At 41.6% G+C, this 13472-nt stretch overlaps 1 protein-coding gene across 1 annotated transcript in view; it reads right to left on the reverse strand.

Annotated features, from left to right (window-relative positions):
• The window catches only part of LOC126244919 (GTP-binding protein Rhes-like), a 509501-nt gene that overhangs the window by 59463 nt on the left and 436566 nt on the right, over positions 1 to 13472 (reverse strand). Inside the window, exon 3 of the mRNA XM_049948275.1 lies at positions 484 to 920. Within this exon, the coding sequence (XP_049804232.1) occupies positions 484 to 876 (393 nt within the window). The 5' untranslated portion in view covers positions 877 to 920. The remainder of the gene's footprint in view (positions 1 to 483; positions 921 to 13472) is intronic.

Genomic DNA, 13472 nt, shown 5'->3' on the forward strand with positions numbered 1-13472 from the left:
GAAAGTATTTGTATGGAGTGTAGTCATGTATGGAAGTGAAACGTGGGCGATAAATAGTTTGGACAAGAAGAGAATAGAAGCTTTCGAAATGTGGTTCTACAGAAGAATGGTTAACATTAGATGGGTAGATCACGTAACTAATGAGGAAGTATCGAATAGGATTGGGGAGAAAAGAAGTTTGTGTCACAACTTGACTAGAAGAAGGGATCGGTTGGTAGGACATGTTCTGAGGCATCAAGGGATCACCAGTTTAGTATTGGACGGCAGCGTGGAGGGTAAAAATCGTAGAGGGAGACCAAGAGATGAATCCACTAAGCAGATTCAGAAGGATGTAGGTTGCAGTAGGTACTGGGAGATGAAGCAGCTTGCACAGGATAGAGTAGCATGGAGAGCTGGATCAAACCAGTCTCAGGACTGAAGACCACAACAACAACATATGGCCCCATTCGGCATCGGGGGTTATGCCAGAGGTGCGGCGCTCACCTGCTGCCGGAGGCGGCGCACCTCATCCCAGGAGGCGTCGTCGTCGACGGCGTACACGAGCAGGAAGGCGTGCGCCGTGGCGATGGAGAGGGCGCGCATGGCGGGGAACTGGTGCGCGCCCGCCGTGTCCAGGATGTCGAGCGTGAGCGCGGCGCCATCTGGCAGCTCGTACTCGCCGCGGTGCAGCTCCTCCACCGTCTGGCGGTACTTGGCCGGCCAGCGGTCGTACAGGAACTGCGAGATGATGGCCGACTTGCCGACGCGCGCCGCGCCCATCACCACGACGCGCTGCTGCTGGCTGACCGCGCCGCCGCCGGCCGCCCCAGAGGAGGACCTGGAGGGCGAGTCGGTGCCCAGCGAGGGCAGGCGTAGGCGGCCGCCCGCTCCCGGCATCCTAGAAGAGCGCTTCTCGGAGGAGTAGCTAACGGGGGCTGGACCTGCAATGAGGAAACGCCGAGTTCAGGAACGTACTACTCAGTGACTATAAAACCTGACTCGTTAAGCCGCGCCATAACTACTCTTAAATCTTCTCCAGTGTTGGATATTTCGATCTGTCTTTTGGAATCTTCTTCAGCACTCCACTAAAGTGCTCCGAGTGTTCAGCCATCCTGGGACAACTGTGGGTGAAGGATATATATATATATAATCCCAAAAGTAAGGTCTCCTATTTTTTTTAAGTACATTGACCTGTTATTTCTACAACTGTTTTCATCAGTTTAGGGCTTGAACATGTAATGTTGATGCATTTGGTTGTTCTGAAAGCGGTGCTGATATTCAAAACAATAAAAGCGGGTTAAAAGCTGTGAGCTATCTGGGAAAGTTAACCTTGCATTACTGCATTACTGAGCAACTTTTTCAGCAGGTATCCAGTCTATCTTACCAAATTCCCAACCAGACTAACATTAATTATAATCTTTTAATAGTCATCTTACGCCAACCAGTGATTATATATATATATATATATATATATATATATATATATATATATATATATATATATATATATATATAAAGAGAACTTAAATAAAACGAAATAAATCAGTTTGTATTTGGACATTTATTTTAACATTGATCACTGTACCGTTAAAATTTCAGCATATTAAACTTGATTCATAATTAAATTGGTGCCTTATTTAGGATTGTGAAAATGTGAGTTTGTAATCTTACGAAACATATAAAATATGGAGCCAAGATTGGGGGACTGCATACAACACTGTATTCATAAAATAACACACGAAGAACGTTGAAACATATGCAAGAGGAAATTAACCACAACCAACCGACTAAATTTTCACCCAAAGAAGTTACATCCGTAGCACAATCATGTCCGTCATGAAATTACCACACACTGGCATACTAAATTCATACTAACTCTCTGTGAAATCTTCCCGAAAAGAATAGCTGAGGGCTACTTTGATGATTACACCACATGCTTCACGTGGTCAACTTGATTTACACAAAGAGTGTAACTCGACAATAATTTTGATAATTAAAATAAATTACATCGAAATGCAATTTACAAAAGAAAAACCTCGAACTGGTTACTATCGTCTTACTATTAACCTGATGGGTCAAACAACTGTATAAGCACGTGGTACTGGTCTCACAAAGTACACCCCACGTGGTTTGAATATAAAGGAAAGTTCCTATATTGAAAAATATTGTCAAGACGAGACGTTATAATCTTATGCACATTGGCATTTAAGATTGATGACCTTAGAGTTACGGATCATCAACACATGGTTCCACTTTACTCACAAAGTAGTGACAAAGCATCTACTGGAAGATATTCTGAAATTCACACTCGGATTGCACTGCGTTGCAATTTAAGATAACATAAGATATTTTAGATCCAAACCTGAAATACAGGTGGTTAAATTTTCATTTAGGCTGAACTTAAGAAATCCATTGTCCAACGGACTTAGCAGAGACGCGCTTAGCTGGAGATCTTACCACTTCAGACGCTCGCCGCGGACAGACTGGCGTGGGCCCCTACCAAGGGTGCTTCACAGATACAAACGGAAGTCACCATAGATACCTGTTCTGATGTTGGTCCTACTGTTCTCTAGCAGACACGCTTGTCTGCTACCATCAAGCATGCAACTAGAAATACATTTGCTCATTCATCCTTTCATACAGAAGGGAAGGGGGATGACAGTATCTTATCATATACACTATATAAAAAAAAGTGCATGTAGGTTCCATATGAGTCTGTGTGACATGAATTACACATAAACTGTGTTTTAAAGTGTAGTAGTGTAACAGATCGTTCTTGTTTATGTGTAAAAGTAACACGTTCCACTGCTCAGTCTCCTACCAGATGGAGAAATTCAGAAGTGGAATGTATGCCGTAAATGACAACAGATTTAAGAAATTAACATGAAAGGAATCCAACAGAGACCTTTCAAACATTTAGCTATTTTTCGACATAAGCACCATTTATGTCGATGCATGTTTGTAGATGCTGTGGCAGTTTCTATATGCGCCATGTCATACCAGCTCGCCGCCATGCTGTTCAGAAACTTATGAACCTCCTCTTTCACCTCGTCGTCGGAGCTGAATCGCTGGGACCACAATTAACGCTGACAGGTACTGTGAGACTCTGAAAAAACTCAAACGGGCAATTCAGAACCGGAGAAGAGGAATGTTGAGCAATGGCGTACACATTCTCCATGACAACGCTCGCCCACACATCGCTCGGTAAACCGTTGCTCTCCTGCAACAGTTTCAGTGGAACATAATCACCCACACACTCTATACTTCTGACTTGGTGCCCAGTGACTATCGCCTGTTCCCTAGGTTGAAAGAACATTTGGCCGGAAAGTGATTCGGCTCCAACGACGAAGTGAAAGAAGAGGTTCATAGCTTTCTGAACAGCACGGCGGCGAGCTGGTATGACATGGGCATACAAAAACTGCCACAGCGTCTACAAAAATGCATCAACAGAAATGGTGATTATGTCGAAAAATACCTAAATGTTCAAGCTATAAACTGATGTAAACCATTGTAGAAATAAACAGGACTATGTAACTATACAAAAAATAGACCTTACTTTTGGGATTACCCTCACATATATATATATATATATATATATATATATGTGAGGGTAATCCCAAAAGTAAGGTCTATTTTTTGTATAGTTACATAGTCCTGTGTGTTTTTCGGTTTTCCAACAGTCTGTGTGTCACTACCATACAATGCTGTGCTCGAAACGAACATTACAGAAATTTCTTCTTCAAGTGAAGGCTATTAGATTTCTCTCGGCTAGGAATGCTCTTTTTGTCAATGCTAATCTCCTTTTTATGTTATTGTTCCGTCCATGATAGGTTATTTTGCTGCCTAGGTGGCAGAATTGCTTAACTTCATCTACTTCGTGACGTTAATTTTTCTCGCTTTTCTCATTTCTGCTACTTCTCATTACTTTCGTCATTCTTCGGCTTACTCTCAATCTATAGTCTGTACTCATTACACTTTTCATTCCTTTCAGCATATCATGTAATTCTTCTTCACTTTCACTCTGGATAGCAATGTCATCAGCAAATCTTAACCTTCATATTTTCACCTTGAATTTTAATTCCAGTCCTGAATCTTTCTTTTATTTCCATAATTGCTTCTTCGATGTATAGATTAAATACTGGGGCGAAACACCGCATCCCTGTCTCACAACTTTTTTTATCAGGGCACTTCGTTCTTGGTCTTCCACTCAGATTATTCCCTCTTGGCTGCAAAATGGTTCAAATGGCTCTAAGCACTACGGGACTTAACATCTGAGGACATCAGTCCCCTAGACTTAGAACTACTTAAACCTAAGGACATCACATACATCCATGCCCGAGGCAGGATTCGAACCTGCGGCCGTAGCAGCAGCGTGGTTCCGGACTGAAGCGCCTAGAACCACTCGGCCACAGCGGCCGGCTGTCTTGGCTCTTTTATATGTTGTACATTACTTGTCTCTCCCTGTAGTTAATCCCATTTTTGTTATCATTTCGAACATCTTGCACCATTTGACTTTGTCGAAAGTTTAGGGTTACATAAGGAGCCAACCACTTGTGATGCAGTCACACATGCTTCATGTTGTCATCCAAGTCGCTGTAAAGTGACTTTTTCAGCTCATTAATTGATCGCATCCTTAATCTACCTCTCGGTGAAGATGCCACCACTACTTCCTGTTGTGGCTCAATTTTCCAGATTCTGAGTTTGACCACGGCATCCCTCATATGCGTTGTGCTCCCGCTTCGTGAAGCTGTGCTGTGCATGCCAGTGAGTAAGGTAACTAAATGATTTTTCTGTATGTATTTTCACGGTCTAGTTTCCTATCCTTTTTAAATCCAAATAATTCACGTTTATCAAACCATAAAATTTATTCGTTACAGTTTTTCATCATTCCGGTTCTTTTCAGGAACACATTTGAGAGGCATTTGGGATTTTCAACCTTTTAATATCCTAATTGCATTTTTCCCGTGTATTTGAATCGTACAATCATTTTTATGGACGGCGTGCCCCGTGAGTAAGTTTTCGTAAAATCTTTTTCCGTAGAGTACGCTCTAACACGAAATGGGATGAGGAAGTTTTCTTATACCTATTTTTGTAATTTTTTGCACTGCAGTTAATCTGGAGATGCCTACCACAGGTGAAACGCGTCATTGAAATTTGAAACTCAAAACCTCCGCAAACAAGACCGTATTTTGATCTCTAGGGCTTACCTTCCCGTAGATAACAAGGTTATTTGAGACGGAGCACATTCTTGAATTGGTTGAGTAGTGGTAAGGAAGTCGGCTGAGCCTTTTCAAAGAAATCATGCTACCATTTCGCAGGACCGAGCTAGATAAATCACAGAAAATCTGAATGAGCATGATGGGTCGTGGATGTGAACCGCCGTCCTCGCGATTGCGAGTACAGCATACAACCCCTGCGCCATCTCCTTCGGAATTCCAGTGTAAGAGGATCCAAGTAGAGGGAACGAAACGTCGAACACTGGACAAATTTTACAAATTTTAAGAGGAAATTGGCTGGCACAAACTTCTCAGGAAATTTTATCAGCAATGACAACGGCCACGAAAGCTTACAGACATGTACGTTTGTATGCTTTTTAGTGATTGAATCTTAGATTGCTGTCGTATTGGAAAAAGAGCGCTTCTGTTACCATTGTGAATGAAATATACTGAAGACAATTAAAATTCCAGCTTCTTGAAGGCGGCGCGCAACAAACGTCAAATAGACATCAACATCGGGTATGGAAACAATTAGCATTACAGTCCAGGCACTGAAAATAGGTAGGAGGAACGAAATTTACTTTCTGTGTAAAAGGAGTTATTACGCAAAGAGTGTGTAATTCTAATCTCACATTTCGGTTTTGATTGATACCGGTATCTTGTCAAGCCCCTGTAAGAGAGAGAATACCACAACGTGCCCCATTTCGACAATGGAAGGACCATGATTGCTTGGGACTTCACGACTCTAACGTGGTATGAATCTGATGGTTTTATGAGGGCCGTACTATTTGCAAGCGACACCACAGCATAATACTTCGATTACAATAAAAGTCACGACACAACAGAAAGGAATAGCACACACTAACACACAAACTCAGATCATCACACAGAGTAGCAGACATAATAAAGAAACAAGGATTACATATTGCTTACAGAACAAGAAACACATTCCAGTCACATTCACAAACAGAAATAGACAAACCAGATAAATATCCAGAAGCAAATATACATAGACAGAAAGTCAAGGAAGTGAATCAGTGTATCTGGGAATCTACATCTACATGGCTACTCCGCAAATCACACTTAAGAGCCTGGCAGAGGGTTAATCGAACCACCTGCTCTGCCTCGTGATGACTGGGTGTTGTGTGATGTCCTTAGGTTAGTTGGGTTTAAGTAGTTCTAAGTTCTAGGGGACTCGGAAATCGTAACATCAAACGACATTTTAATCTCAAGAAAATTGTGCAGCAATACTTGTTACTGACCTTAAAAACAAGAGAATAACGAAAGAAAATGTAATATTGTAGCATACTTACAATTACTACATAACGCATTTATTATATGCATGAAGCAAACACGTTTTACAGGTCACTGAAGACGCTTCACATCTAAAAGAAGCGATATGCGTATGGCAAAAGCAAACTGCTTTTCGTTTAGTTTGAAAGAGGAATATACCTCCATGATCTTGTAACTGTACTACGACCACGGTTCTCAGTGTGTCTAATTTCCTCAATACAGCATAAAATTGAAATCATCTACAAGGGGGCTCGTCTGCAATAATCGCGTGCCCAAATGATTGCATTCTGTTTGAGGCTGAGACTTACCAAATTTCGTATTTCCGAATATTTGAACAATTTTGAGGCATGTGATGGTCAGTTACACTGAGTCATTAAATTATACTTAAATAGATGTACGCCAGGTTTTATTTACATAGAATTATTATCCAAGAGATGTACGTCAACTCTACTTACAGAAGTGTTTTTTATGTTTTCACCCTTACATCTAGAAACAAAAAGAATTTTGTAGAAATCCCATGCTTTTACCATTTTTGGCGTTCGTTAATTCCTTATTTACGTCCATAAATTGAATATTATAGACTAAACTCCGGTGAAGGTAGAACAATGATCACGTCGCTCGTACATAACAAAATTTCGCCATTTTTTTTCCTGCGCGCATAAAAAGATGCACAATACACGTACTTTCTCGAGGCCAGAACAGTGCTTTAAAAGTTCATGTTGCACTTGGAATTCCTTTGATTTTTTAGTTTTCGTGTCTCTAAGACATTATTGCAAGGAGCAGAATCTATTTTTAGAGGGAAATCAAGAGGTACTGCAATGCCTTAATTTCATGTAGGCAACTCTAATTCTGAGAATGGGACGAGGTGAACCGTGTTGTTGTGATTCTTAGCAGCAACACAAGGGAAGACAAAGTAACATGGACACAACTATAGCTCTCTTAATAGCACATATTTAAACACAATTACCCCGATTTCTATTTTAAATATCATCAGAAGAATTCAAATTATCGTTTTTCTGTAACTTCTGATTTTCAAAAGCTAGGAGGTTACACACATCGCTGCAAATATATTAACCAAATAAAACCAACATATATTTGACCGAAACAGGTTTCACAGAACCAATATGACTGCATGTAAGGTAGCGTGTTCAATAAAAGTCTTGCATTAATTTTCCGAACCCATCAATCTAATTGAAATGTCGAAGATTTCCTGTCGTTGATAACAGCGTATTCCAAGTAACAAAATTTTGATTGTAACTAGACATATTTAACTTAGCGCAGGTGCTATCAATGTCCTGCAACAGAGACTGTAAATAACTGTGAAACGAAAATTCGATCGAAGGTCTTTTTTATTTTTTATTTTTAATAACTGCTGTTGAGGGTGCTAAGATATACTTCGACAAATACTTGCGGAATAACACACACCTTTTGGCCCATTTTCTAAACTTTAGAGTAAAGAATTGACAATATATTTTTTGATGAACAAAGTGGAAGGCGCTAAACTAATAGTATGAAACTCTTCTACAAACAACTGACAGATGGTTCAGATGGCTCTAAGCACTATGGGACTTAACATCTGAGGTCATCAGTCCCCTAGACTTAGAACTACGTAAAACTAACTAACCTAAGGACATCACACACATCAATGCCCGAGGCAGGATTCGAACCTGCGACCGTAGCAGCCGCGTGGTTCCGGACTGAAACGCCTAGAACCTCTCGGTCAGCGCGGCCGGCAACAACTGACTACTTTTATGCATTTCGAGAAGAGTGGCTGAAATGTGTAAGCGAAAAAGTTATCTAAAGTGAAAACAATATTTTATTGTTTTAAAAATATTATAGGAAAGGCTCTTTGAATTAACAAATTTCCGCAAAGAACACTCGCTACATGGGAACTGAGATTACTTTCGTTGATATCAAGTAGACCTCACAATGTTCAGTTTATTGCCAAGAGTATAGAATTTTAAGAATTTCCGCAAGTTCTTCACAGAGGCTTCCCCTGACCTCAAGTGCCAGCTGAAAGCTAAAAGTGTAATTTACTTCCAAAAAGGAGAATAGGTCTTCTTTCTAATGAGCTAGCACACGAAAAAACTTCAAGTACAAACCACTAAACAGACTTTTTCCTCGGAACCTGTCTTGTTGTGAATACAAAGGAAAAAGGAGAAAAATATGTTTGCTCGCGACACAGCATTCAGCTACTGGAGTACAACTGCCGCAAGTAAATAAGTTTCGCCTACAATTAAGGTCACTAAGTTCTTCATTTGCAGAGGATGTGCTGTCAGCCTCAGAGAAGCATACGCACTGCTGAGAACTTGCGGTATAAAGCTGTAACAAGTTCCACGCCAGCTGCCACGACTTTCACGTTTAAGCTCTACGTCTGTTGGAAAAAGTGTTTAATGAGAACAACGAAAGTTGGCAGTCTGACAGAGCAGTAATGTCCTATAAGATGCGTTGCCAACAGAAAATTACTCGAATGCAAGTTCTATCCTCTTCATGAAAACTTGTTAATCTATTAATGAGTAGAACTTTGATATGCGGCCAGCGACAGCTATTAAATTTCATGCTGAACTGAAATAAAATGAACCAGCTGACAGCTGTAATTGGTGACCTCTTTACTGTCACACCTCACCGCCTTCCATGCTGTTCCCTTGCAATCACCACAGGCGTGCCACCGCGCTATTCGGCCAGATGACCTGTTTTATTTGACAACTTCCCCTCTTCAGGAGTTTAATTTTTTACTACAAACGTTGGGGGTGTATTGGTGCGCTAATGCGACACTGTTTTCACCTGAGGACGTTGTTTTAATGCAGCAAAAACGGTTGTGACAATAAAGAAATCACCGTTTACCGCTGTCTTCTCGTACATTTTAGATGCGTCAGCTTTACTCGTAAAACCACATAAGTTTCAGATAGCTGTTGGAGGTGTGCTAGATGTTTGTCTGCAACGCCTTTTACCCTACGTTCAACATTTGGTCCGTTTTTTTTTTTCGATTGCACAACATGCTGTGCACCGTGACAGTGATATGCAAAATCTTTCAAAAAGAATGTTAATTGCGAAGATATACAACAGATGATGTTAACAGTGGGACAGTGTTATAATGAATAGTTATATATTATATGTGCAGTGAGATACTAAAGTGGGTCGTGTTTTTCTCTTCAGAATAACAGTTTATGTCTTTTGAAGACCTTACTTTATTAAAGACGAGAAACGTTTGTTAACTCTTACAACGGAGCTCTTTTTATTTTTTAGTCATCAGTCTTTTGACTGGTGTGATGAGGCCCGCCACGAATTCCTCTCCTGCGCCAAAATCTTCACCTCACAGTAGCACTTGCAACCTACGTCCTCAATGGTTTGCTGGATGTATCTTAAACTCTGTCATCCTCTAAACTTCTTTCCCGCTACAGCTCCCTCTAGTACCATGGAAGTCATTCCTCGATGTCTTAACAACGTCCTATCATGAAGTCGCTACTCCTTGTACAGTGCCTCCCACATATTCCTTTCCCCTCCGTTTCCGTGCAGAACCTCCTCATTCCTTACGTTATCAGTCCACCTAATTTTCAACATTCTTCTGTAGCACTACATCTCAAATGCTTCGATTCTCTCTGTTTCAGTTCTCTCACAGTCCATGTTTCACTACAATACAATGCTGTGTTCCAAAAGTACAGTCTCAGAAATCTGTGCCTAAAATTAAGGTCTATATTTGATAATAGTATACTTCTATTGGCCAGGAATGTCCTTTTGTCCAGTGCTAGTCTGCTTTTGACGTCCTTCTTGCTCTGTCCGTCATTGGTTATCTTCCTGCATAGGTAGCAGAATTTCTTAACTTCGTCTACTTCGTGACCATCAATCCCGATGTTAAGTTTCTCGCTGTTCTCATTTCTCCTTCTTCTCATTACTTTAATCTTTCTTCGATATATTCTCAACCTATACTCTGTACTCATTAAACTGTTCATTCCATTCTGGAGACCCTGTAATTCTTCTCCACTTTCATTCAGGATAACAAAGTCGTCAGCGAATCGTATCACTGATATCCTTTCGCCTTGAATTTTATTCCACTCTGAAAGCTGTCTCTTTTTCCATCATTGCTTCTTTATGTACAGATTGAACAGTAGGGACGAAAGACTGCCTCCCTGTCTTATAGCCTTTTTAATCCGAGCACTTCGATCTTGGTCGTCCACTTTTATTATTCCCTCTTTGCTGTTGTAAATATTGTATACTACCCGTCTCTCCCCATAGCTTACTCCTATTTTTCTCAGAATTTCTGACATCTTGCGCCATTTTACATTGTCGAACGCTTTTCCCAGGTCAAAATATCCTGTAAACGTGTCTTGACTTTTCTATAGTCTTGCTTCCATTATCAATCGTAATGTCAGAATTGCCACTCTGGTGCCTTTACCTTTCTTAAAGCCAGACTGATCGTCATCTAACACATCCCAATTTTCTTTTCCTTTCTTCTGTACATTATTCTTGTAAGTAACTTTGATGCATGAGCTGTTAACCTGAGCCGGCTGGAGTGGCCGAGAGGTTCTAGGCGCTACAGTCTGGAACCGCGCGACCGCTACGTCCGCAGGTTCGAATGCTGCCTCGGGCATGGATGCGTATGATATCCTTAGGTTAGTTAGGTTTAAGTAGTTCTAAGTTATAGGTGACTGATGACCTCAGAAGTGAAGTCCCATAGTGCTCAGAGCCATTATTAAGCTGATTGAACGATAATTCTCGCACTTGTAAGCCCTTGCAGGCTTCGGAATTGTGTGGATAATATTTTTACGAAAGTCAGATGGTATGTCGCCAGACTCATACATTCTGCACACAAACGTTTTCTTGCCAGGTGAAGCCCTGACGATTTTAGTAATCCTGGTGGAATGTTATCTATCCCTTCTGCCTTATTTGATCTTAAGTCCACCGAAGCTCTCTTAAATTCTGACTCTAGTTCTGGATTACCTATCTCTTCTAAATCAACATAAACGATACACTAGGTACCCAAAAAATAAAACGGTCCAGGATATAAGGTCCGATGTCCAAGTAATTTCGATATAAATGGTTACAATTGCAGTTCTGTGTTAATTACCGTGATAGCGCATTAGTGTTAATCCTGTTCATTGTTGCTGCCAGGCCTGGTACTGCATACAAAGCGTGTGAAGGCGTAAGATGTTCGCAGTGTCCCACATGTGGAGCGAGGAGCTTGGCCAAGTACTTCGCCAGCTTGTATGTTGGAGAACCTATTGTAGACACAATAAGGCGAAATGGCGTCCCGTCCTTGTGTATGTTCGGTAAACCATAAGCAGTAGGTGGTCTAGGCGCCTGTGGGAGAAGATTCTTAACCACAATGTCTTTCACTGAAGATCGCTTAAGAAGTTCTGATGTTTTTCTTACTTTTCTTGATGTCGGGAGCTTCCGATAAGTATCTTCGTTCAGTAGCGCACAGATTTTCGTATCATAGTCCTCGAACTCCATAATTACGGCAGCACTGCCCTCGCTCAGTATGTGGGACTCTCCAAACATCATATAAAAAGCTCAGCAGAATTTATCAGCAGAATCAACCGTCTACGCCTTAGTGAGGATGATATTATGGTCAGTTTTGATGTAGTGGCGCTGTTTACGAATGTGCCTATCAAAGACGCTTTGGACCTAATTTCCCAGTACTTTGTAAGTGACGTGGTCGAGCTATTTAGGCACACTCTTACGTCCTCCTATTTCGTGTACAGCGGCCATTATTACGATCAGACAGACGGCGTAGCAATGGGTAGCCCGTTAACTCCACCTGTTTCAAACCTCTTCATGGAGAATTTTGAGGCTATTGCCATAGATACTGCGCCATTGAAGCCGAAGTGTTTCTTTCGATACGTTGACGACACGTTCGTCATTTGGCCACACGGACGCGAGAAACTAGACGAGTTTTTGGAACACCTCAATGGCATCAACAGTAATATCCAGTTCACCATGGAGGTGGAAGAAGATAATGCATTGCACTTCCTTGACGTCCTTCTCCACCGTAAACGAAGTGGGTGCCTTGGCCACAGCGTCTACAGAAAACCCACCCACACAGACTTGTACCTGCATGCCACCAGCCATCATCATCCATCACATGAGACCACAGTATTACAAACATTGGTGCATCGTGCAAGAGTAATATCAGACGACGATAACCTGCCCCATGAACTGAGCCACCTACGCAAGGTTTTCAGGAATAACGGCTACAGCGTCCATCAAGTAAAAGAAATGATTTCTTGGAAATATCACCGACGAAGAGCAGGAAAAGAAACTTGCTCTGCTGCCATTCTGTGGCTCTGTGTCGGGCAAGATAAGTCGCCTGTTGAGAAAAGACACGATCAAATCAATCTTCAGGACTTCAACGAAAATCCGTCAATTACTGAGACCAGCTAAAGACGCAGTAGGTCTCAGAACACCTGGAGTCTAGGAAATACCTTGTGAGTGTGGCCAGAAGTACATCGGACAAACAGTGCGCACTGTGGAACAACGCAGGAAAGAACATAAAGGGTATTATCGCCTACGCTATCCAGAGAAATCTGCATTAGCTGAACATGCGTTAAGAAACGGTCACCATATAAAATTTGACGATACCTCTGTCGTGGCTCGCACTAACGGCTTCTGGGACAGTTTAATAAAGGAAGCTGTTGATATAAAAATTACCACAGACACCCTGAATAGAGACGATGGCTTGCAGCTCAGCGCTGAGTGGGATCCAGCGATTGCGCTATTGAAGAGGGCACATCGAAAGCCGACTCAAAACATGCCCATATATGGCAATGTCATGGCCACCAGTGACGTCACAGTCGGCAGCTGGCGTCTATAAGGGTGTACCAACAGCCCGTTGGCAGTCATACCACTTGACAATGGCCAAGGAATGCTTGGCCGAAAGCTCGTGTAGTTTTAAGCAATTGACGCTGTCGGAAACCCGAGAACATTAAATTCTATGTTATTGACGTGAGACTCTTCATTCATACAAGTAACGGACTCTTGCTACGT

This window comes from Schistocerca nitens, chromosome 1 (assembly GCF_023898315.1).
Source record: "Schistocerca nitens isolate TAMUIC-IGC-003100 chromosome 1, iqSchNite1.1, whole genome shotgun sequence".
Classification (NCBI taxonomy): domain Eukaryota; kingdom Metazoa; phylum Arthropoda; class Insecta; order Orthoptera; family Acrididae; genus Schistocerca; species Schistocerca nitens.